Here is a 26,912-nt window from a genome sequence, read left to right as displayed (position 1 = left end):
GCAGCGACGCTCCCCATCCAACCTGACAGAGCTTGAGAGGATCTGCAGAGAACAACGGGAGAAACTCCCCAAATATAGGTGTGCCAAGCTTGTAGAGTCATACCCAAGAAGACTCGATGCTGTAATTGCTGCCAAAGGTGCTTCAACAAAGTACTGAGTAAAGGGTATGAATACTTATGTTAATGTGATATTTCAGTTTATTTTTTATTTTTTTATAAATTAGCAAACATTTCTAAAAACCTGTTTTTGCTTTATCATTATGGGTTATTGTGTGTAGATTGAAAAAGTATTCAGACCCATCATCATTCTACACACAATAGCCCATAATGGTGAAGCAAAAACATGTTTGTAGAAATTTTTGCTAATTTATTTAAAATAAAAAACAGAAATATCACATTTACATATAGTACCAGTCAAAAGTTTGGATACACCTACTCATTCAAGGGTTTTTCTTTATTTTTACTATTTTCTACATTGTAGAATAATAGTGAAGACATCAAAACTATGAAATAACACATATGGAATCATGTAGTAACCAAAAAAGTGTTAAACAAATCTAAAGATATTTTATATTTGAGATTCTTCAAATAGCCACCCTTTGCCTTGATGACAGCTTTGCACACTCTTGGCATTCTCTCAACCAGCTTCATGAGGTAGTCACCTGGAATGCATTTCAATTAACAGGTGTGCCTTGTTAAAAGTTAATTTGTGGAATTTTCCCTTCTTAATGTGTTTGAGCCAATCAGTTGTGTTGTGACAAGGCAGGGGTGATTTACAGAAGATAGCCCTATTTGGTAAAAGACCAAGTCCATATTATAGCAAGAACAGCTCAAATAAGCAAAGAGAAATGACAGTCCATCATTACTTTAAGATATCAAGGTCAGTCAATCCGGAAAATGTCAAGAACTTTGAACGTTTCTTCAAGTGCAGTCGGAAAAACCATCAAGCACTATAATGAAACTGGCTCTCATGAGGACCGCCACAGGAAAGGAAGACCCAGAGTTCCAACCACCGTGTCTTTGTGAGACGCAGAGTAGGTGAACGGATTATCTCTGCATGTGTGGTTCCCATGGAGGAGGAGGTGTGATGGTGTGGGGGTGCTTTGCTGGTGACACTGTCGGTGAGTTACCAGCATGGCTACCACAACATTCTGCAGCGATACGCCATCCCATCTGGTTTGCGCTTAGTGGGACTATCATTTGTTTTTCAACAAGACAATGACCCAACACACCTCCAGGCTGTGTAAGGGCTATTTGACCAAGAAGGAGAGTGATGGAGTGCTGCATCAGATGACCTGGCCTCCACAATCACCCGACCTCAGCCCAATTGAGATGGTTTGGGATGAGTTGGACCTCATAGTGAAGGAAAAGCAGCCAACAAGTGCTCAGCATATTTGGGAACTCCTTCAAGACTGCTAGAAAAGCATTCCAGGTGAAGCTGGTTGAGATAATGCCAAGAGTGTGCAAAGCTGTCATCAAGGCAAAGGGTGGCTACTTTGAAGAATCTAAAATCTAAAATATATTTTGATTTGTTTAACTATTTTTTCATTCTACAATGTAGAAAATTGTAAAAATAAAGAAAAACCACTGAATGAGTAGGTGTGTCCAAACTTTTGACTGGTACTGTAAGTATTCAGACCCTTTACTCAGTACTTTGTTGAAGCACCTTTGGCAGTGATTACAGCATCGAGCCTTCTTGGGTATGACTCTACAAGCTTGGCACACCTATATTTGGGGAGTTTCTCCCATTCTTCTCTGCAGATCCTCTCAAGCTCTGTCAGCTCCGTTCATCTTTGCCTCAATCCTGACAAGTCTCCCAGTCCCTGCCTCTGAAAAACATCCCCACAGCATGATGCTGCCACCACCATGCTTCACCGTAGGGGTGGTACCAGGTTTCCTCCAGACGTGACGCTCAGCATTCAAGCCAAAGATTTCAATCTTGGTTTCATCAGACCAGAGAATCTTGTTTCTCATGGTCTGAGAGTCTTTAGGTGCCTTTTGGCAAACTCCAAGCGGGCTGTCATGTGCCTTTTACTGAGGAGAGGCTTCCGTCTGGCCACTCTACCATAAAGGCCTGATTGGTGGAGTGCTGCAGAGATGGTTGTTTTTCTGGAAGGTTCTCCACAGAGGAACTCTAGAGCTCTGTCACAGTGACCATCGGTTTCTTGGTCACCTCTCTGACCAAGGCCCTTCTCCCCCGATTGCTCAGATTGGCCGGGCGCCCAGCTCTAGGAAGAGTCTTGGTGGTTCCAAACTTCTTCCATTTAAGAATGATGGAGGCCACTGTGTTCTTGGGTACCTTCAATGCTGCAGACATTTTTTGGTACCCTTTCCCAGATCTGTGCCTCTACACAATCCTGTCTCGGAGCTCTACGGACAATTCCTTCGACCTCATGGCTTGGTTTTTGCTTTCACATGCACTGTCAACTGTGGGACCTTATATAGGCAGGTGTGTGCCTTTCCAAATCATGTCCAATCAATTGAATTTACCACAGGTGGACTCCAATCAAGTTGTAGAAACATCTCAAGGATGATCAATGGAAACAGGATGCACCTGAGCTCAATTTTGAGTCTCATAGCAAATGGTCTGAATAAGGTATTTCAGTTTTTTTAATTTTAATACATTTGCAAACATTTCTAATAACCTGTTTTCGCTTTTGTCATTATGGGGTATTGTGTGTAGATTGCTGAGATTTTTATTTATTTAATCCATTTTAAAATAAGGCTGCAATGTAACAAAATGTGGAAAAAGTCAAGGGGTCAGAATACTTTCCAAAGGCACGGTATACACACCTCAGAACCAAAACACTAGTGTAGCTTCTGTTCAACAATACCCATTAAATTACTCATAAACTACTGGATTTGTTCTTCCATTAAAGACAATAACTGCTATTGCTGCTTTTTCATACAAATAATGACATGAACTTTAAAAAGAGAGAATAGATGGCTTTTTATTGAAGAGAATACAAAACATAACAAAAGAGAAGGGATTCAATGAAAATTGATTGCTGCTTAAGATCAGACATCCCTACTACTATAGTAGGAAACTTGATGAGTGAGTGTGTCCTCCTCCTCCTTCACCTCCTCTGTCTTGTGTCCTTAGTAAAAACAAACCATGTCAGTTTCCATTGTTTCACCCTGCAACCTGGACTCAGGAGTAGACGTAGCATAGTAAACAAAAACCAAATTTGTATGATATGTACAGTCAACTTTCCTGCCAGTTCTTCACTACGGTGACACCATTTATGGGAATACAGCAGCCACTACTCTTAAAACTTTGGATGCCGTCTACCATAGCGCCCTTCGTTTATCACAGGAGATAGTTTCAATACGCATCACTGCATCGAAAGGTTGGCTGGTCCTCATTTAAAGTCCCGTAGATCAATTCATTACTCCCTTTTTGTTAACAAAGCTCTACAATAAAAGCTTCCGACTTACCTAACTTAATTGTTAAAGTATAAAAACATGAGAAACCAAACCTGTTCACGGGGTTGGTTAACCGAGCTAGGTAAATCCACTTTAAGTTGTAACGCTCCACATTTTTGGAATCACTTACAAAATTCACTACATTTGACTTCCCTGGTGTCACTAGGGCAGTTTAAAACCCTGTTGATAAATGAGTTCACCGAGGTGTGCAATTGTTTTGATTGATTGACTTTAATAATTTGTTTATGATGCCTGTATTGTACTTGTTATTTTATCTTGTATCTTGTAGTTTTATCTTTTATTTTATGTCCTCAGGGCACCATTGAAAATGAGACCCTGGTCTCAATTGGGCTCTCCTGATCCTTTAGAGTCGAAGCCCTTACTGCTATTAGCCCATAAAAACGCATTGAATAACAGATTCACACTGTACATGGAAAAACAGATAGTCAAAAAATAAATAAAAAGGATGTTTTTTTTTAAGTGTCTGTCCTATAGACGTATGAGAGATATAAGAAAGATCAGGAAATTATTTAAAAAAATTTGAACCATATTTAACAAAAAATTAAATTGCACTAAACTACACTGAACAAAAATATAAACGCAACATGCATCAATTTCAAAGATTTTACTGAGTCACAGTTCATATAAGGAAACCAGTCCATTGAAATAAATGAATTAGACCCTAACCTATAGATTTCACATGACTGGGCAGGGGTGCAGCCATGGGTGGGCCGGGGAGGAGCCAGGCCCACCCACTGGGGAGCCAGACCCACCCAATGGGGAGCCATGCCCAGCCAAACAGAATGAGTTCTTCCCCACAAAAGGGCTTTATTACATACAAAAATACTCCTCAAATTCATCAGCTGTCAGGATGGCTGGTCTCAGACGATCCCGCAGGTGAAGAAGCCGGATGTGGAGGTCCTGGGCTGGCGTGGTTACAAGTGGTCTGCGGTTGGACGTACTGCCAAATTCTCTAAAACAACGTTGGAGGCAGCTTATGGTAGATAAATGAATACTTCATTCTCTGACAACAGCTCTGGTGGACATTCCTGCACTCAGCATGCTAATTGCATGCTCCCTCTAAACTTGAGACATCTGTGGCATTGTGTTGTGTGACAAAACAGCCATTTTTTGAGTGGCATTTTATTGTCCCCAGCACAAGGTGCACCTGTGTAATGATCATGCTGTTTAATCAGCTTCTTGATATGCCACACCTGATAGGTGGATAGATGATCTTGACAAAGGAGAAAATGCTCACTAACAGGGATGTAAACAGATTTGTGCACAAAATGCTTTTTGAGCGTATGGAACATTTCTGGGATCTTTTATTTCAGCTCATGAAACATGGGACCAACACTTTATATTTTTGTTCGGTATATATACACTTAGTGTACAAAACATGAGGAACACCTGCTCCTTCCATGACATAGACTGACCAGGTGAAATCTATGATCCTAATTGATGACACCTGTTAAATCCACTTCAATCAGTGTAGATGAAGGGAGAAGACAGGTTAAAGAAGGATTTTTAAGCCTTGAGACAATTGAGACATGGATTGTGTGCCGTTCAGAGGGTGAATTGGCAAGACAAAAGATTTAAGTGCCTTTGAGCGGGGTATGGTAGTAGGTGCCAGGCACACCGGTTTGAGTGTCAAGAACTGCAACGCTGCTGGGTTTTTCACGCTCAACAGTTTCTCGTGTGTGTCAAGAATGGTCCACCACCCTTAGGATATCCAGCCAACTTGACACAACTGTGGGAAGCATTGGAGTCAACATGGGCCAGCATCCCTGTGGAACGCTTTCGACACTTTGTAGAGTTCCGACGAATTGAGGCTGTTCTGGGGGCATAAGGGGGTGCAACTCAATATTAGGAAGGTGCTCCTAATGTTTTGTACACTCAGTGTACAGTCGTGGTCAAAGGTTTTGAGAATGATACAAGTATTGGTCTTCACAAAGTTTGCTGCTTCAGTGTTTTTAGATATTTTTGTCAGATGTTACTATGGTATACTGAAGTATAATTACAAGCATTCCATAAGTGTCAAAGGCTTTTATTGACAATTACATTAAGTTTATGCAAAGAGTCAATATTTGCAGTGTTGACCCTTCTTTTTCAAGAACTCTGCAATCCACCCTGGCATGCTGTCAATTAACTTCTGGGCCACATCCTGACTGATGGCAGCCCATTCTTGCATAATCAATGCTTGGAGTTTGTCAGAATTTGTTGGGTTTTGTTTGTCCACCCGCCTCTTGAGGATTGACCACAAGTTCTCAATGGGATTAAGGTCTGGGGAGTTTCCTGGCCATGGACCCAAAATGTCGATGTTTTGTTCCCCGAGCCACTTAGTTATCACTTTTGCATTATGGCAAGGTGCTCCATCATGCTGGAAAAGGCATTGGTCGTCACCAAACTGTTCTTGGATGGTTGGGAGAAGTTGCTCTCGGAGGATGTGTTAGTACCATTCTTTATTCATGGCTGTGTTCTTAGGCAAAATTGTGAGTAAGCCCACTCCCTTGGCTGAGAAGCAACCCCACACATGAATGGTCTCAGGATGCTTTACTGTTGGCATGACACAGGACTGATGGTAGCGCTCACCTTGTCTTCTCCGGACAAGCTTTTTTCCGGATGCCCCAAACAATCGGAAAGGGGATTCATCAGAGAAAATGACTTTACCCCAGTCCTCAGCAGTCCAATCCCTGTACCTTTTGCAGAATATCAGTCTGTCCCTGATGTTTTTCCTGGAGAGAAGTGGCTTCCTCGCTGCCCTTCTTGACACTAGGCCATCCTCCAAAAGTCTTCGCCTCACTGTGCGTGCAGATGCACTCACACCTGCCTGCTGCTATTCCTGAGCAAGCTCTGCACTGGTGGTGCCCCGATCCCACAGCTGAATCAACTTTAGGAGACGTCCTGGCGCTTGCTGGACTTTCTTGGGCGCCCTGAAGCCTTCTTCACAACAATAGAACCTCTCTCCTTGAAGTTCTTGATGATCCGATAAATGGTTGATTTAGGTGCAATCTTACTAGCAGCAATATCCTTGCCTGTGAAGCCCTTTTTGTGCAAAGCAATGATGACGGCACGTGTTTCCTTGCAGGTATGAAAATGTATGCACTCACTAACTGTAAGTCGCTCTGGATAAGAGCGTCTGCTAAATAACTAAAATGTAAATGTAAAATGTAACCATGGTTAACAGAGGAAGAACAATGATTTCAAGCACCACCCTCCTTTTAAAGCTTCCAGTCTGTTATTCTAACTCAATCAGCATGACAGAGTGATCTCCAGCCTTGTCCTCATCAACACTCTCACCTGTGTTAATGAGAGAATCACTGACATGATGTCAGCTGGTCCTTTTGTGGCAGGGCTGAAATGCAGTGGAAATGTTTTTTGGGGATTAAGTTCATTTTCATGGCAGAGAGGGACTTTGCAATTAATTGCAATTCATCTGATCACTCTTCATAACATTCTGGAGTATATGCAAATTGCCATCATAAAAACTGAGGCAGCAGACTTTGTGAAAATTAATATTTATGTCATTCTCAAAACTTTTGACCACGACTGTATACTTCCATTCATTTTTTTAAACTGGTACCGGGTTACTTTCAGACGAATCATGTGAGGCTTTCGGGGTTTGTAGAGCAAAACGGAGAACACCATCACGTTCGTGAGAGTCTCATCTTTCCATAGAGTGGTCACGCTACAGACGTTTTCGTGAGAAGACAAACACCGCTATAGCTCTGCCACCTACCGCCGATGTGGAAGGCCACCATTGGTGGATGCGGTGGATTGAGACCCAGCCCATGCAAAAAACAGATATCTCTAGCTCAAACAGACCGATTTTGATGGTGATTTTTTAATTGTGCTAATTAGATTTCCACGGGGGCATGGACACCGACTCTAGGGGGTTAAATAAAGGTTCATAAAAAAATATATATAAGGTTAGGGGAAGGGTTAGCTAACATGCTAAGTAGTTACAAAGTAGCTAAAAATTAGTAAGCAGTTGCAAAGTTGCTAATTAGCTCAAAAGTTGTCCATGATGAGATTTGAATACACAACCTTTGGGTTGCTAGACGTTTGCGTTATATGCCCACCCTGTTTTTGCACGCTTCCCAGACCAACTACCCTCCTTTCGTTTTTGCCTTAAGTAACCTTTTGTCTTATGGAACATATTATACTAATTTGTTTACTATGTTACGTCTAGTCTATGAGACCAGCCTGCACAATGGGCTGCATTCAGGCCAGTGCTGCCCCTCCTTTCCTCTCCTCATCTCTGGTCAGTCTGCACAAGTGTCCTGCTCCTAATTAGACTCCCAGGCTAACTGTAGCACTCCACAACTCAGCCACCGAGCCACTGGATGCATCCCAAATGGCACCCTATTCTCTATATAGTGCATAGGGCTCTGGTCAAAACTAGTGTGCTACATAAGGAATAGGGTGTCATTTGGGATGCACACACCGAGACTACTGACTCCTCCTAACTCCCATAAAACATAAAGGGGTGTGATTAATAATATCAGCCTGGCTGAGCTAATATAAAAAATTAGCAAAACATCAGAAATATGTGGTTAAATCTTCACTCCTGTGATGTTGTAAGCAGTACCAGCTGTGACTGAGGGTTACTGTGGGAGCACGGACAGACAGAGAGAGAGAGAGTTGATTACTCTGAAGAGGGAACTCCTTCCAAATATTCCAACAACGAGGAGCTGGGCCAAGGCTGAGACATAGTATCGAAACGATTGAAAACAAATAAATACCCAGTGATTAATGGCACTTTCATTGCTCATGCAGACACACTTTACGACCTTTCAAAAAACATACCGTATATGAAAACAGATTTTTAGGAAACGTTTAAATGAGAAGCATTTGGTAACCTAAACAAGCAGATGCTCAGCTCAAGCCCCTTATGTTTTGTAATCTCTCTGTTTCGCTGTCTCTCTCTCTCATTCTCTCTATATCTCTCACTCTTTACTCTCTCTCTCTTTCTGTTAAATGTTTTCGATTTGGAGGTTGCTGACTGAAAAGGATATGCATAACTAACATCATTAAACAAATGTTGCATGTTACACTGAAGGAAAGTAATTTATGAGACACAACTCCACTACATGTTTTAGCCATTGGTGGGGAGGGGCAGAGGCAGACGCACTGCTGCCTGGGAGTTCAAGGTGCTTAGCATTATCCACAGAGCTTAAAAATACAAAGATATGTTCCTCTTGTCCACGATGTCTTCCCAATGTGTGTTCAGTCAGGATGACCCTTGATTTACAATTTTAAAGCCTCCTTGTTATTGTAAAGAAATACTGATTTTCTTGTCTTGACTATGTTTCTGAGCCCTGTGTTTTACTGTGTTTCTGAGCCCTGTGTTGTGCTTTGAAGAGCATCAGGGAAAGTAACTAGTAAGATGGTTTCTCTGAGCTCTGGTCTGGTCCTCTGGCCCATTGGTCATAAACCCACAGTTCAGTTGAGTGTATTAGCGGAGCCACAATCCCTCTGAGAAAGGAAACTGCCACTTTCTGTGGCCTGTCGGCCGGCACAGGAACATTATTCATGGGAAATTAGAGGTTGTGTCTCCATGCCTCGGCAGAGGTAGCAATTACGTCCGGTCGGTCCCTTCCCTTTAGTCGCCATCACTGGAGATTCCGTCCCATCCTTCTCATGGCTTCATTGAAGGGAACAGAAATAGTGAAGGGATATCCCTGACCGTTGTTGACCGGACTGTTGTCCCCAGGTTCAGGGAAATGTGGAGGCCTGGCTGCCACACCCGCTAGACTGACTGTTACCTCTGACCGATGGCATGACCCTACTGTACAGTTCACGCACAGTCCAGACTACTGTCATTTTCTATAGGTCAGGTGATGGGCTACAAAAACAAATAAAGAGAGTCACACTCTATGTATAAACTCTTATTGGGTAAGAAACCACCATCGTTTCGGCATCACAGGTGATGGGCTTAACCAAGGGTCAAAGGTCATATTGACTGTTTTAATATACACTGAGTGTACAAAACATTATAAACACCTGCTCTTTCCATGACAAAGACTGACGAGGTGAATCCAGGTGAAAGCTATGATCCCTTATTGATGTTACTTGTTAAATCCACTTCAATCAGTGTAGATGAAGGGGAGAAGACAGGTTAAAGAAGGATTTTTAAGTCTTGAGACAATTGAGACATAGATTGTGTATGTGTGCCATTCAGAGGGTGAATGGGCAAGACAAAATATTTAAGTGCCTTTGAAGAGGGTATGGTAGTAGGTGCCAGGTTGCAACTCAATATTAGGAAGATGTTCTTAATGTTTTGTACACTCAGTGTACAATACAAGGCAATACATTTTGAAGGAACTGGTACTGAAACATTGTGATACTAGCTGCTCAATTGTTTCAGAATGGAAGTTCTGAAAACTTCCCACATCTATCCAGGCCCTGGTTGAAATATTTCATAAAGAAACTAATGAACAGTAAAAGTCCTTTCCAAATATCAGAAGTGGTTTTTTCTCTTCCCTTTAGAGAGCATAAGTGTAATTTTAATATAGAATCCCAACCGTAGCACAGCATCGCTTGCGATTCAGCCATTAATAACATGCAGCAGCATACACAAGGGCCTCTCAGTGTCACGTCCAAACAGGGAGAAAAACCTAAAGCCCACAGTAGCAGCAGGAGCAGGGGTTAGGAGTAGGACTCAACACAGCCTCTGTTCTCAATCTGTAAATTGGGTTTTATATCATTACAGCTCTCTCACACACACAGCTAGTGGCCAGCCAGCCAGCCAGGCCTGCTGGTAGCGTGTCGTAGCGCTCTCCTACTGTTTGCACAGCGGGCTGCAGGCAGTACGTCAGTTTCCTTCCCTGCGGGTCATGTGCCCTCAGAATTCAATATTCCTTAAAAGGTTAAATGCATCTTGTAATCCGCTTGCATTACCGGGTGGTTTCGAGACGCTTTTAAAAGGGTTTCATTGCACTAATGAATCCTGACGTTCCCATCCATAAAGTGTAAATAACTAGCTGGCCTGACAATAAATAAACAGAGAAATGAGTGGGCAAATACCGCAGAGTCTGGGTCATGTTTCAGGGCTAGCAGAGTAACTTCTCCATAAAAATCTCAACAACATGAATAATACCTACATTGGTATTGACAGCCCAGGCTTATGGTTATGTACTTTACAGGGCTTCGCGGTTTGCTCAAAGAGGAAACTTACCTGTGGCTCTGACAGAGCAGAGCAGTGATGGCGAGTGCATTAGGAAATATTTTCATAAAGGGCAACAGGATTTATAGACAAATAATACTCAGCCGTTACCTGTGGCGCATTATCAATAAAAACTTCCATAATCATTGTGTTCATGAAATTGAACTTTTGCCCCATCAGTAGGTGTTTTAGTTGCATAAACCCAGAATAAACTATGATAAACCCAGTCTTACACCACAACCTGGAGGATCTAGCTGTGACCTTGCATTTTGGAAACACTGATATACTGTAGGCTGCTACTGCACATACTGTACACCCACCGTGTAAAGATGCTCAGACACACGCATAGCCACACACTCTCTCACACACACACACACACACACACACACACAACCACACACAGGGAGAGAGACGGATATGAATTGGTGTAGAAACACACCCACACAGCTGTGCGCCATAAGCCATCCAGGTTCTCCTCGTTGTTCAGAACCAACCTGACAGCTGAGGTCCTTGTGGCTCCCCACCAAAAATGATCATCAAGCCACAGCTCTGCTCTAGATTCCAGAGGTAGGAACATGCATCACAGAGGAATGATACCCAATCAACATGTCATCAGTGAGGTATAACAGAACTTCCTACCGAGTATCTGTAACACGTTGTTTCTATACTTTTAAAGACACATTTCCATCCTGAAATGAGTCTCTCCGAACAATATGCTTCAGAGGTCTGTCTACTCAAAAGCAAAAAAATATTATACTCAAAAGCTATCTGAGGACCATTAGTTTGATTGCTCTGTCAATCAACCTTCCTGTCTATATTCCACCAGTCATGTCCCTGGCTTTCTGTTACATCACTTGTCTCTCATGTTTTTCTCTCTCTGACCCTCAACTTGGTTGCTGTTCTTCTCCAGCTAAAGCAGCACTAAAAGTTTAGAGTCAACAACAAAGATGTGACTGAAACAATAAAAGACACACGTGCAATGCATAAGCCTGCATATTCAGGCAATTCAGGAGGCATTGATGTCTTTTTAGGAAGCTGTAAAGGAAAAACACAGGAGAGGAGGGCTAGAAGTGTGTAGGGTGCCCAAACACTTACAATTATTCCTTAAGACAGTGTACTAGAATAGCAAGCCTCGCGGTCACTAATGACATCTAGGATGAGTCCCATATTGCCCTCTATTCCCAATACAGTGTGCACTACTTTTGACCAGGGCCCAAAGGGGTCTCATTTGGGATGCAACCCTAATAATCGTGGGCACTGTAATTGGTTTAAGTACGTGTGGAAAGATTGTCCACGTCCATATGTTCTGATTACTGTCCCAAATGTTTAAAGTCATTTAGAAAACCCTGATTGAATCGTTTTAGACATTCCAATAAGAAGTAATTGTTCCACAACCATCAGACGTTCCTATTTTCCACGAAAAAGGGGCAATGATTTTAACAAATATGTCTGTGGGTTTTAAAGTGGAGGCCTAGCTATGTAACCCTTACTCAGTTTGAATGGACTAATTAAAGCCAATCCTTGGTGTGAAAATGTCAGTTTAAATGAGGGACAGATTAGGGTTTTCCAGAGGGCTGTAGACTTGGGTTTAAAAAGGAATTTAGAGTTTAATGGTATAAGGTGTTGACGTAACAGTAATTTCAGCTAATGGCTACCTTTCTAACCAAACACCCTGATACACACTGAACGATGGATGTCATAATTATATCCCCAGCAATAAGGGTGTCTCAGGCTGATTTTGTGATGTCAAATACATGTCTGTTTTTAACATTGGCCCTCAAATAAGGTACAGACGTCATCCTCGCACGTCAGTTTACCCCTGTTTCACAGTTTCTCAGTGGAATAGTTTGAACATTGTGTGTCTTCATCAAACTCCTCCCAGGCCCTGTGCGTCTGTCTGGGTGTGACCCATATGGCACCCCATTTCCTATATAGTGTACTACTTTTGACCAGAGCCTATAGGGTAGTGCACTATATCGCGAATAGGGTGCCAATTGGGACTGACACTATGTCTGTTCTGTTAGTTAAGTGGTGTTTTATTTATAACGCATAAACACTTAATTGTCTCTTTAAGCAGACAGATGCTGTAAGAGCAACAGTTGGCATTAAAGCTGAGCTCTTGTGTTCCAGGGAGGAAAACATAAACGTAATGAACACAAGAGACATAAAAACCTAATGACAAAATCCTCAGTTCCCAACCATGCCAAAACCACAGCCAGTCACATTCATTTGAGTGGATGATTGATGGATCAACAAGCCAGTCAGAGGACCACGGAACAGAGGCCTTTGTTCCAATGAGCCAAGTCCCAGAATGTTCTAGTGTGCATCATGATTCACCCCTCCATGACGGGACACAGCCTAAAGAGCTCGCCAGCTTGTAGTCCTAACAAATGGAAATTAGTTAGCATTTTCTACCTCTAATTAGTTGGCCATTCCTATGGGGGAAATTAATGGAGAATGAATTGGGTTTTGGGATTAACGCCGAAAATAAGGTCTGAGGTTAACACAGGCTTAGGAGATATTATATATTTTGATCTATGAGGAAATATCAGAATTATGAAACATTTATGTGCTTGTTTTGATTACATAAATGCTTCAAAATTCACAAAAAGTGGCTTTAGCTGATGAAGATTATCTCCTAGAACAAAATGTATAAGATCTCCTAAGCCTGTGTTTACCACAGACCTTATTTTCGGCGTTTATCCAAAAACCCTATTAATTTCCCTGTAGGCTTTGGCCAACGGGCTAGCCTCCGTTAGTGCCTACAAAAAGATGCTAATACTATTGCTCTCTATGTAGGCTACAAGAAACCTCCATTCTAGAGAAAGGGCCTTCAACTAAAGTGTTACATCTCACCCTCATTGCTTTCCCTTATCTGCTTGCCTTGGCCTTGGTGCAGCTAAACTCAAGTGACTTTTCTTTTCTGAGTCCATTGTCTGTGCAAGATAATTTAGAAGTGTCAGTGACATTGGCTTAGAGGAAGGTGAGACAGTGTAATGGTGAAGGTTAGGCCACAACCTTCTGCAGTGGGGAAAAAAAATATTTAGTCAGCCACCAATTGTGCAAGTTCTCCCACTTAAAAAGACGAGAGAGGCCTGTAATTTTCATCATAGGTACACGTCAACTATGACAGACAAAATGAGAAAAGAAAATCCAGACAATCACATTGTAGGATTTTTTATGAATTTATTTGCAAATTATGGTGGAAAATAAGTATTTGGTCAATAACAGAAGTTTCTCAATACTTTGTTATATACCCTTTGTTGGCAATGACACAGGTCAAACGTTTTCTGTAAGTCTTCACAAGGTTTTCACACACTGTTGCTGGTATTTTGGCCCATTCCTCCATGCAGATCTCCTCTAGAGCAGTGATGTTTTGGGGCTGTCGCTGGGCAACACGGACTTTCAACTCCCTCCAAAGATTTTCTATGGGGTTGAGATCTGGAGACTGGCTAGGCCACTCCAGGACCTTGAAATGCTTCTTACGAAGCCACTCCTTCGTTGCCCGGGCGGTGTGTTTGGGATCATTGTCATGCTGAAAGACCCAGCCACGTTTCATCTTCAATGCCCTTGCTGATGGAAGGAGGTTTTCACTCAAAATCTCACGATACATGGCCCCATTCATTCTTTCCTTTACACGGATCAGTCGTTCTGGTCCCTTTGCAGAAAAACAGCCCCAAAGCATGATGTTTCCACCCCAATGCTTCACAGTAGGTATGGTGTTCTTTGGATGCAACTCAGCATTCTTTGTCCTCCAAACACGACAAGTTGAGTTTTTACCAAAAAGTTTTATTTTGGTTTCATCTGACCATATGACATTCTCCCAATCCTCTTCTGGATCATCCAAATGCACTCTAGCAAACTTCAGACGGGCCTGGACATACACTGGCTTAAGCAGGGGGACACGTCTGGCACTGCAGGATTTGAGTCCCTGGCGGCGTAGTGTGTTACTGATGGTAGGTTTTGTTACTTTGGTCCCAGCTCTCTGCAGGTCATTCACTAGGTCCCCCCGTGTGGTTCTGGGATTTTTGCTCACCGTTCTTGTGATCATTTTGACCCCACGGGGTGAGATCTTGCGTGGAGCCCCAGATCGAGGGAGATTATCAGTGGTCTTGTATGTCTTCCATTTCCTAATAATTGCTCCCACAGTTGATTTCTTCAAACCAAGCTGCTTACCTATTGCAGATTCACTCTTCCCAGCCTGGTGCAGGTCTACAATTTTGTTTCTGGTGTCCTTTGACAGCTCTTTGGTCTTGGCCATAGTGGAGTTTGGAGTGTGACTGTTGTGGACAGGTGTCTTTTATACTGATAACAAGTTCAAACAGGTGCCATTAATACAGGTAACGAGTGGAGGACAGAGGAGCCTCTTAAAGAAGAAGTTACAGGTCTGTGAGAGCCAGAAATCTTGCTTGTTTGTAGGTGACCAAATACTTATTTTCCACCATAATTTGCAAATAAATTCATAAAAAATCCTACAATGTGATTTTCTGGAATTTCTTTTCTCAATTTGTCTGTCATAGTTGACGTGTACCTATGATGAAAATTACAGGCCTCTCTCATCTTTTTAAGTGGGAGAACTTGCACAATTGGTGGCTGACTAAATACTTTTTTCCCCACTGTATATGGACCATTGGAGTTCAATTGCATAAATGTGAGACCAAATCAAAAAAATATTCAACTGGGTCAATTTTACAGGAGCTTTAGTGGGTATCTTTGTAGATTTAGAAATAGTGTTGAAAGAAGGAGCCACTATACATGTTAATGTTAGGGGGGGATATGTTGACCTTTAAAGGTGAGTCCTAAAGGTCATAGGTCATACCAGGAGCAGGTAAAGTGAGTTACTTTCAGAAGGGGTATAGGTTCTTAAGCAAATAAACTGACCAAACTTTAATTAAAGTTATTACATGAGAGAGACTCATTCATAGCGTGTTTGCACAAACTATTTGCAAAAGTTCTTCACCCCCATTAAATGAAAATAAACACAAATAAACAATAATTACATGGGTCTCTAAACCTGCATATAGGTTTGCTGCTTAGTCACGTACAGGGAATCACTACCTTGGATAAACCCGAAAAGGACACACACAGCTCAAGAGCTCAGCAGTTCTGACTCAGGCAGAAAGGCCTTAAAGGGGAAATCTGGGATTCAAACAACAACAAAGTGGTCTCCTGGCTTCAAAGTCCAAAAATGGAGGTACCAATTACAGATTGCCCCTTTAAAAAGCGACAACTTGTGCAATTACAGTAAATGAAAGGGTTCATCAGTGGTAATCAGTGGTAAGCTATCTATAAAAGCACAACATTTTTCCTGAATGCCTCACCGCAAATTAGGCCTAACAGAGAACTCTTTAGATATGCTATTTCAATTAATTGATCTGTTTTCCTTCAGCAGGGCTGCAATGGTGACTTTGTAAAAAAAAAAAAAAGGAGCATCTTAGGTCACCTAAAAATAAAATGTTTCCAAAAGTGATAAAGATTGAAGTTATATTTAAGCCTTTTTTTTTTTTTAAGGACCAAAAAAGTACTTAAAAGTACTTTTAAACTTGGTTTAGCCTAGCCCTAAGCTATACTCAAAACATAAGCACTCATCTGGAGGATTGTGAGTAAAATGGAAAATGCTCAGTAAGAGGTGATGTCTGGAACAATTAATGTCAAGGCCATGATTGTAAATAGCCTAGCGTTTTACCAGTAGCGGTGCGGGGATAAATCACTTGGGAAGCAAGAAAAAAAGTCATATTACAACCCCTATGTGTTGTGATAATTGCGTTGTTTGCTCTATAATCTGTTAGTTCATATGCCTTACGACCGTGATATATAGGCCTAAAGGCTGAGACAATAAGAAGACACAGTGGCAGAATAAATTCAACCACACCTTTTGTTTCATCACAAAACCGGAGAGCAACATCTGTCTGGTGAAGTCCACAAAGCATAGGCCTTATTGCATGTAACAAACAGTTACATGTTTCCGACATTTTCGGACCACTGAACAACTATTGATTTAGAACCACAGAGAGTTACCGCAAGTCGCAAAGAAAACAGGAGCTGCCTCCACTATTCCAGCACAACATTTCAACTTCAACATTTCAACATCATCAAATCACCTATGCTTAGTCTAATACAGTGTGGCGTACAGCAGGTTAGCCACCAGGGGGAGACTCGTCAAGGCCTGGTGACAGACAGTCTACATCACGTGGCGATGGACGTGCCAGGTCTCAACGGGCTCTCCGACGGACACGATATTGAAGCTCTATTGGACTCCGGTAGTGAGATTACGCTCGTAGCCACGAGCCTACTGGCCCAGGGGACTGAACATGGCAGGGAGATGTCCATTTCCTGTGTCCATGGTGACACCAAGCGGTATCCGACCGTGACGCCACAAGGTAGCTGCCAGATGATGGTGGGTGCCGTACCGGAGTTGCCGGTACCCCTCCTCGTGGGACGAGATTGTTCGCTGTTCGCGGCACTGTGGAGGCATGAGCTGAGGAAAAATGTACGAGCCGGCTGGAGACGAGAGCGAGGATGACCTGTCGCCTGCGCGGCTGGAAGCAAGCGGTTGACAAACCCATATCTACGGGTCTGGAGTCGGAGTCCGAGGGGGCGCCGGAACCCGACCCCCTGGTGAACAACTGGAGGAGGAGCCCATCCTCCCCCTCGTCGATTTCGAGGGACCAGCCAAGACACCCGCCATGGGCCAACTGAGGGGACAGTTTGGGACAGCCCAGTGGGAGGATCCGAACTTGAAAGCCGCCGCAGCCCAAGTGATAGCGGTGAGTGGCCAGCTACTTCCAGGGGTGAGTGACTGGCGATACCCCCATTTTCCAAATCAAGAATAACCTTTCGTATCAGGTGTCACGCCAACAGGGGGAACTTCAAGACGTACTGTTGCTGCCCCAACGGTATGCGGGAACCATTCTTCAGCTGGCCCACACCCATCTGTTGGGGCGCACCTGGAAATGGAGAAGAACCGGGAACAGATCGCCACCCGGACATAGTGGGACCCCTGGTAAAGACGGCACGAGGACACCGGTACATCCTGGTAATAGTAGATTATGCCACCCGGTATCCTGAGGCCATTCCCCTACGGGCGGCGGTCTCCAAGGGAATCGCCCGGGAGCTGTTACACCTCGGGTGGGCATCCAAGCGGTTCAATAAAACACTCAAACAAATGCTGCGGAAGGTCATTGAGCAGTACGGGAAGAACTGGGACCAGCTACTACCCCACCTAATGTTCTCGGTCCGAGAATTACCCAGTCATCCACCGGGTTTTCCCCTTTCGAATTCCTCTACGGGAGGAGGCCACGCGGCCTACTGGACCTCGCCAAGGAGGTGTGGGAAGCCCAGCCGACCCCCTTACGCAGCGTGGTAGAAGGCCCAACGCGCCCAAGCCCAGGTCTACAATCGGGGAACCCAGCCCCGAGAATTCCTGGTGGGAGACAAGGTGCTGGTCTTAATCCTCACGGCAGAAAGTACGTTCCTGGCAACATGGCACGGGCCATACGAGGTGATAGAGAAGCTGGGATCCGACAATTACCGCGTACGGCAGCCGGGGAAATGGAAACCCCAACAGATCTATCACGTGAAACTATTGAAGAGGTGGCACGAGAGGACAGCCTTGGCCGTGTTATGGTCGGGACCCAGGATGCCAACGGTACCAGTGGTGGTCCCGAGCAATGAGGACCTCGGCCAGGCCCAGAAGCAAACGCTCCGGGAGCTCATTGATCGGAACACGGCAGTGTTCTCCGAGAAGCCGGGCCGCACAAACCTCATTGAACACCACGTCCGCACCTGGCCCAGGGAAACGGTACGAAAGAGGCCATACCGGATCCCTGAGGCCCGAAGGAAGGCCGTGAAGCAGGAAGTGGAGGCTATGCTGAGGATGGGGGTCATCAAAGAGTCCCACAGCGCATGCAGGCCCATCGTGTTGGTGCCCAAACCGGACGGTAGCCTGCGCTTGTGTAATGACTTCCGGGGTGTGAACGACATCAGCTTGTTCGACGCCTACCCCATGCCGAGGGTGGACGAGCTCATCAACCGATTGGGAAAGGCCTGGTACATCAGCACACTCTACCTGACCAAAGGATATTGGGAGGTACCGTTGGCAGCTTCCTTCCGGTAGAAGACGCTGTTTTCGACACCGGATGGCTCATATCAGTACCGTGTGCTCCCATTTGATCTCCACTGAGCCCCGCCCACGATCCAGCGTCTGATGGACCGAGTCCTCCGACCCCACCAACAGTACGCAGCAGCCTATTTGGATGACATCATCATCCACAGCCAAGGTTGGGAAGAGCACCTGACGCGCCTCCAGGCGGTGCTGGACGCGCTCAGGCAAGCCGGGTTGGCAGCGAACCCCAAGAAATGCAAGCTAGGGTTTGAGGAGGTAGAGTACCTGGGGTATTTGATCAGATGGGGGAACGTCAAGCCCCAGGAGAGGAAGGTCCACGCGGTACGTGACTGGCCCGTTCCATGCACCAAGACACAGGTCAAGTCCTTCCTGGGACTGGCAGGATACTACAGCCAGTTTATCCTCAACTTTGCCGCTATAGCCTCCCCCCTTACCAATCTAACCAGGGCCCACCTCCCGAAAACAGTGAGATGGACGGACGAGACCGAAGCGGTGTTCAGGCGCCTGAAGGAAGCGCTGTGCTCCCATCCAATTCTCGTAACGCCCGATTTCCAGGTACCGATGTTGGTCCAGACGGACGCATGCGACACGGGACTAGGGGCCGTCCTATCCCAGGTACACGATGGGGAGGAGCACCCCATCATGTACATAAGCTGATACCCAGAGAAAAAAAGTACTTGATTGTTGAGAAAGAGTGCCTAGCGGTGAAGTGGGCGCTAGACACTCTCAAGTATTAACTGTTGGGCACCCACTTCACCCTGGTCACAGACCATGCTCCCATGGTATGGATTGCCAGGGAAAGGGACACAAACAACTAATTGGTAATGATTGTGGTTGGTGAGTAATCAAGAGGCTGATTGCTCACCAGCTGGACGAGTCCCATAAAGCTGCCAGAAGGGCAGCACACGGGAGTGGGGACTGGGGAAGAGAGGTTACTCCCGTACAGTCGTGCTCAGTACCAGAGATAACGGAGGGAGCTCGGTTTTGTTCCCCACAGGATACAGCAAGACCCCGGAGCCCAGAAGACGGTATCCCGGAGGAGGTCTCCTGGAGGAGACCTATTCTTTTCTCTTTGTTTATTATTTAAATAAACACCCTTGAAACCGAGCTAATACAGTTCTGTCCGTGTCTGATCTGTGTAAACGTCTTCACCAAACCCCCTGGTCTGCCACAACAGTGACATCTAAAATATACACTACATGACCAAAAGTATGTGGACACCTGCTCATCTAACATCTCATTCCAAAATCATGGGCATTAATATGGAGTTGGTCCCCCCTTTGCTGCTATAACAGCCTCCACTCTTCTGGGAAGGCTTTCCACTATATGTTGGAACATTGCTGTGGGGACTTGCTTCCATTCAGTCACAAGAGCATTAGTGAGGTCGGGCACTGATGTTGGGCAATTAGGCCTGGTTCATCCCAAAGGTGTTCGATGGGGTTGAGGTCAGGGCTTTGTGCAGGCCAGTCAAGTTTTTCCACACCAATCTCGACAAACCATTTCTGTATAGACCTCGCTTTGTGCACGGTGCATTGTCATGCTGAAACAGGAAAGGGCCTTCCCCAAACTGTTACCAAAAAGTTAGAAGCACAGAATCTAAGGGGCCTAGCCCGAACCATGAAAAACAGCCCCAGACCATTATTCCTCCTCCACCAAACTTTACAGTTGCCACTATGTATTAGGGAAGGTAGCATTCTCTTGGCATCCGCCAAACCCAGATTCGTCCGTCGGACTGCCAGATAGAGCGTCATTCATCACTCCAGGGAATGCGTTTCCACTGCTCTAGAGTCCAATGGCGGCGAGCTTTACACCTCTCCAGCCGACGCTTGGCATTGCGCATGGTGATCTTAGGCTTGTGTGTGGCTGCTCGGCCATGGAAACCCACTTCATGAAGCTACTGATTTAACCGTTTTTGTGCTGACATTGCTTCCAGAGGCAGTTTGGAACTCGGTATTGAGTGTTGCAACCGAGGACAGACGGGTTTTACACGCTTCAGCACTCGGCGGTCCCGTTCTGTGAGATTGTGTGGCCTACCACTTCGCGGCTGTTTGAAAGGTGGCAACCCATGACGGTACCACGTTTGAAAGTCACTGAGCTCTTCAGTACGGTCCGTTCTACTGCCAATGTTTGTCTATGGAGATTGCATGGCTGTGTGCTCGATTTTATACACCTGTCAGCAATGGGTGTGGCTGAAATAGCCAAAACCATTAATTTGAAAGGGTGTCCACATACCACAGTTTACCAAAAACACTAAATATGATTGGCAGTCCATGGTTTTGATTTCTGTGCGTGCGTGCGGAACGGTCTATCACTCTGTCAGACAGTACACACTTTAATTTTTTGTTGTCCTAGGCTACCTGGCTAAAATGCTTGCTTGCTAGCCTAACTTCCTTTCATGGGCAACGTTAGCTAGTTCATATTAGCCTTCTACATCTACTGTAGCTACATTTTGAACTTCCATCCTCTCAGGCCAGGAGCACAATGTATGAATTAATGGTTGGATCAGATTTGCCATTATAACCATTGGCCAGTACGGATAATTAAGTAAAGTCCAAATCTCTATCTCCATCCATGGCTAATTTAGGAAAGGGTCAATTTTAGCAGTAGCTAGCCACCGGAGGACAACAACACAATGAGATGCAACATTTCAAGTTTTTTCTGTCAATGACGTATGATCTCGAAGCGATTTGATAGGAGTGATGCCAAATCCAAACTGGCTTCCCTTGACCCTTTTTTTTGGTGCATCAGGACCATTCACAGTTGAGCTCACTCAGTTTAGCTCAATGCTGATTGGCTATTATTTTATACTTTTTTTTATCAAGGAAGGCCAAATGCTCGCTGGCTTCCCTTGCATTCAATGCTACGGGCGGCAACAATGTCATACTCTTTTGGCCTGACAATCACATAGATGGCCTACACATACAGAGACAGAGGGGCGCTGTTTCGTTTGCTCGCTTGCTTTCTCCAGTGAGATACTTCAGCCTCTTGCGAATTGAAGGAAAATTATGAAACACAGAGAGAGGAAAGTTATTTATTTTATGTTTTTTTCTTGGTAATTTTTTTGGGGGAAGCCTAGCTTCCCTTGGCATCCAGTTATACACGCCACTGCGTTTTACAAGCTCCAGATGAGTGCAACCTATCACTAAACACACGAGCACCTGCACAGCGGCAAGACCAAGCCCCCGGGAAACGTTTTTCGGTGAGAATATGTTGCATCAAGTCAGACTACCCCGTGCTACCTGCTCAAGAAAATGTGCGCACAATGAAGAAAACATCTGACTGATATACACAGTAATGCATAGAAAATTGGTATCGTGTGCAATAACAGACAGATGGAAAAAGTCCAGACGCGAACTAGCAGTGAAACACTGCAGCGCTGTATCCCTGATGCGTGCCGCGGAACAGGCATAGAGCATTAACTTTATGTTCGCAGGCTGGGGCTATGTGCTAGGAAACATGAGAAGGGTGACATATTCAGCTTCTCGGGCTGAGAATCGGAGACCACTGAATAAAGCAGAAAGGCGACCGCGGTTCGTGTGGTTTCAGCTCAGGAACTTAGAACGGGAACATGTGAGCAGGGAATGGACAACTGGAAGCAGGATTACAAACTACACAGAGAAGCAGGCGGGCTGCGGTACAGGTAACTGAGAATGAGATATCGTTTGATGGGGTTTCTTATGTGTGACTACAATGGCAAAACTTCTGTCTCAACTTTAAAGCGCATAATACCTGACATGGGATATATCTGGCAACATTGTTCCACGCTGATGGCACAGTATATCCCGTGACTGGAGTTATGATCATGTTAAGACATATTTTGCGGTATGACATTAGGCTACTGTAACTGTAGCTAAATCATAAACATTACCGGGTTGAATCAAATAGAAGAAAAAAAAATTATAGGCGAAATATTTTGTGTGTCAAAAATGCGCTCAATTGCACCTCTGACATTTCTGTCGACGCTTTAGAGATTTCATGGCAACGAGCAGTGGTGTGGAATGAATTATATGTTTTTAAATCAGGGGAATAATGGTATCCTAAATTGAATGCACCAATTTGTAAGTCGCTCTGGATAAGAGCTTCTGCTAAATGACTTAAATGTAATGTAAATGTCTTGGAATTACACTATGCACGAATGAGCCCGTGCGGTTGTGGACCCATTTAGCTAATCTGATGGACCGTATTTTGTCTCAATGTATTGAGATGCTCTGTATGGTGAGGTATGCCTATTGGATGCATGGCACCGCACCGCGCTGCAGACTGGGGTGTTTTATTGCGATGGAGTGCATTAACTTTATAGTGGTCTTTGAGGATAGTCAAGAACACTTGGTAGAAATCACCCTACTGCCTTTGTGGTTTCAATCAGGCTTTCGCTTGGTGCGTAAATTGATCCACCATATTATGAATTATGATACAATAAAATGAATGTACCTTTGATTTTGGAGCATCATCATAATTACAAAATCAGAAACCCGACTTTATCAAATGATGTCCATCTGAATCTGTTAACCCCAGCTGCGTGACTTTAGAATCTCCATATTCCACTTGTTTCACAGGAGACTCACCGGGACACGGGGGCAGCAGCTCCAATAAGAAGTCAAGTGCGACACTTTCGAGAAGACAGACATAATTTTACGCAGTAAAGAATACGAAGGAATAACGAACCAAAGATGAATACTATTGTGTTTAACAAATTGAGTAACCAGGTCATCTTCGATGAGAAGGCGAAGGAGGTCGAGAGGAGCAGCAGAAATTATTTAGAGGTAATAGATGGACAGCATCCGGACCTTCATCCAGACCTGCTATCAAGCAATCATCAAGTTATCAAAGACAACAACGGCATCAGACACAGGAGGTAGGCTATGTCACTCATTCAAACCTAAAAAACAAATCAGACAACAAAACTTGCAACAGTGTTTAGATTTTTGAATTATTGCAATTTGGTTTGTATTGTATAGTCATATCTGTGTAAGGGGACCTTTCTGTTGGCGCAACTGAAGACGGAGTGATACACACAGTGTCAAAGGTGTAAGAAGTTGATGCTGCAAAATTAAATTGTGCAGATGAGTTTCTTTGATTATGGTGACCCCAAATAACCAAGTGTGCGTAGTGCGTAATTATGCATTTATAATGCAAGACGTAGGCTTTTCGAAAGCAATGTCATCTAATAATATTTTGAATATGTTCTAAACAATACTCAACATTATAAATTCAGACAAAAGGTTATCTAAAGTGAAATCATAGCAAATCTAAGCAAAATGTTACAATATCATTGCACATAATGTAGCCAAAATATTAACCAAATTAGGAGGTTTTACATGCATATTTCATTTTTCCATCTGTGCAGTATGATCTTATTGTTTTAGGGAAATTGCAGGAAATGTATATTTACTATTGCAACCTGGTTTGCATTTTAGTGTTGATATTCACATCAAATCTACAGATTAATATCTAGGCCATCCGTGTTCAGTAGCATGTTTAAAACACGTCTCCTGTTTCTAATAGCCTATATAAATGTGCACTTGCTTCAACTCTATGTGTGGTCTAGTAGTCAATCATGGCATTTTTTTTTTTAAAGAGAGCGAGTAAAAAATGAATAATGTCATACTTTATTTTCGTCTAATCGGAATTCAGAGAGTCCGAACTCCTGATTGCCGCGTGTGCTGTTTACACTCAACACGCATTTTATTTTACAGACGGTACAGTAGTCCCTTATATGCGTAGATGGGCACCAGCACCGAATCAAACGCGATGCTGTGTGAAACACGAGTCAATTTAAGCAAACATCCTACACACGGACGGTCTCCATTTGCGCCAGAGTTATTGAACTACTGTACCTCTGTGTGTAAGGAGAGACCGAGGGATAACACAATGACGGTGAGGTGCCGCTTTGGGGGGAATATCATTACTAATGAAGAATATTAATATAAATACGAGGTGTGTGTCGCCAAAATTCAGTACAGGGGAGTAAAATATTCTTTAGGTTGTTCATACAGATCTAGATTACAAGGAAAATATTTGAAGAACATGAACCTTACTTTCGGCAGACTTGAGGTTAGGAGAAGAAATGTTACATCTGCAGTGAAGCTTCGGAGAAGGAATATCGCAGCGCCATAGTGACATCTACAGGTTTAAAAATCATAGGCAGTCCATTACAAGTATCAGGAACAAGTTGATCTCATTTGGATTTCCTTTAATACATGTTGCTCAATGTTGTGCTTGGTTGAAACACGCCATTGCGTGTTGGTGAGTAGACTTGGCAGCACTACAACTTAGCCCTACTTGAGACACATCTCCCATGGGTGTAAAATTGAATGTTATTATTTGTTTCATTGCGACGTTTTCGTGCTTTGAGGAGAAAACAAGCAACCAATAAAACGCTTCTCTGCCCCAGTTTAATTATAGCGCACTTTGGTGAGAAAATTGCATAGGCCTACTTTCCAACGGTCATTTTACGTGTCATGACTCAGGATAGTCATTCTTCTTCAAGTAAGGTTATAAAATGAACGGAACATCCACTTTAGTCACACTTAGAACATCCACTTTAGTTAGTTACCATTACATTTGGTCGTGTGTAAATAAATAACTATATTCTCTCTCAATTTTCTAGGATAAAGTGCACCACCACTCATCCGATCACGTCACTTGTTTTTAGTGTGTTTTTTTCCCCAAAAAGTTTTTTTTGCACCCAAATGCATTAAGATGTAGGTCTAATTATATAACATTTAAATGTTAGTATTGATAGCCTCTTCCTTTATCATTGTTTTTCAAATAAAGTTGAATGATATGTCTTTAATTGATTAGTCAAATGGTATTTTGGCCTATATTACACTCTAAAAAAAAAGGTTCTCCTAGGAACCTAAAAAGGAGGAACTGGATAAACTTTTTATGTTCCATGTATTTTATATGAATAATAATAATAATAACAAAAATGCTATAAACAATAATAATAAAAACAACATTGAGTGGCAAACTTGTAAAGTCAAACATTTATTTATTAACTTTACATCAGAAATCCAAATAAATATGCAGTCAATAAATAAATAAAGACCTTTAGTACATTGTCAATTATTGACGGATGTTCATATTGCTCATATACATGTGTATCTTGTTGTCACAGGATGCATACCTTCTTAACAACCTATAGGCATCGTTAAAGCGCAGGTGGCTTAGCTAAGCTCAATGTTATTAATTTGTGTTGACCAATAGCAACAGTGTCCCATTGCCTTCCAGTAAAAACAACTATATTCTATAGAACTAATATCCCTCAAGTAGTCCATGTATGCACAATTAATTAAACCCTTAATTAGACCTAGGCTAAATGTAATCATATTATCGACTTAGTCTTGAATAATAATAACCTAAGTGTAAAAGTTGTGCGTCAAGTCTTGGCCAACAGCTTTGTACAAAGGGAAAATACTTTTGTCCAAATGGAAAGAGAAAAAAATATTTCCACATGTTACCAACAGTTTTCGTTATAGCAATGTTTTAATATTTTCTCTAAATTCACTATTGTTTCATTATGTCAATTTCTTATAGGCCTACAGTCTGCAACCTTGACAACTACGTTATGAAAACAAAATCTGAAAAGTATGTGCTACTATTCCCCATAAATTCCACATCAAGAATATGTATTTTTTCTAAATAGATTTGTTTTATAACTACATTTTAAATGGGCATGGGCCTCAATTCAATTCTTAGGCCTATTTCCTCTAGAGCAGTGAGTGACAAACTTGTTGCTCCCTCTCTCTCCCTCCCTCCCTCTCTCTCCCTCCCTTGTGCAGGGGCCGTCAGAACGGCGGGAAGGTGCGACACAAGCGTCAGGCCCTTCAGGACATGGCTCGGCCCCTAAAGCAGTGGCTCTACAAACACAGGGACAACCCATACCCCACTAAGACAGAGAAAATCCTGCTAGCCCTCGGCTCTCAAATGACCTTGGTCCAGGTATTTTTTTCTCTTATTTTAAATATTTCAGGAAAGTTCCATTAGAACAACAGTTTAACCACAATTTCATTTATAATCTGATTGTTGTTGAGATGATATTGTATTGAAATGAAAATACTTATATAGATAAATACTTATAATAGTGAAAAGGCCTCATTACAATGTAGCCTACATCATTCTAGTGTAGCCTACATTTTAATTTGTCACAGAATTCATTCTGTATGAATTCTCCATCTTTATTTAACCTTAT

At 43.2% G+C, this 26,912-nt stretch overlaps 1 protein-coding gene across 2 annotated transcripts in view; it reads left to right on the top strand.

The window, feature by feature from the left end:
- The first annotated feature begins 22,272 nt into the window (after nt 1-22,272).
- Nucleotides 22,273-26,912, top strand: part of LOC121549947 (homeobox protein Mohawk) — a 34,456-nt gene continuing 29,816 nt past the window's right edge. Inside the window, exons 1-4 of one of the 2 annotated variants that reach the window (XM_041861948.2) lie at nt 22,273-22,358; nt 23,275-23,573; nt 26,258-26,308; nt 26,503-26,662. In XM_041861948.2, the coding sequence (XP_041717882.1) occupies nt 23,389-23,573; nt 26,258-26,308; nt 26,503-26,662 (396 nt within the window). In that variant the 5' untranslated portion in view covers nt 22,273-22,358; nt 23,275-23,388. The remainder of the gene's footprint in view (nt 22,359-23,274; nt 23,574-26,257; nt 26,309-26,502; nt 26,663-26,912) is intronic. The other variant, XM_041861949.2, reaches the window with a different exon arrangement.

The sequence above is a fragment of the Coregonus clupeaformis genome, chromosome 34, assembly GCF_020615455.1.
Source record: "Coregonus clupeaformis isolate EN_2021a chromosome 34, ASM2061545v1, whole genome shotgun sequence".
NCBI classification, from domain to species: Eukaryota; Metazoa; Chordata; class Actinopteri; order Salmoniformes; family Salmonidae; genus Coregonus; species Coregonus clupeaformis.
This window is presented reverse-complemented; position numbering and strand designations above follow the sequence as displayed.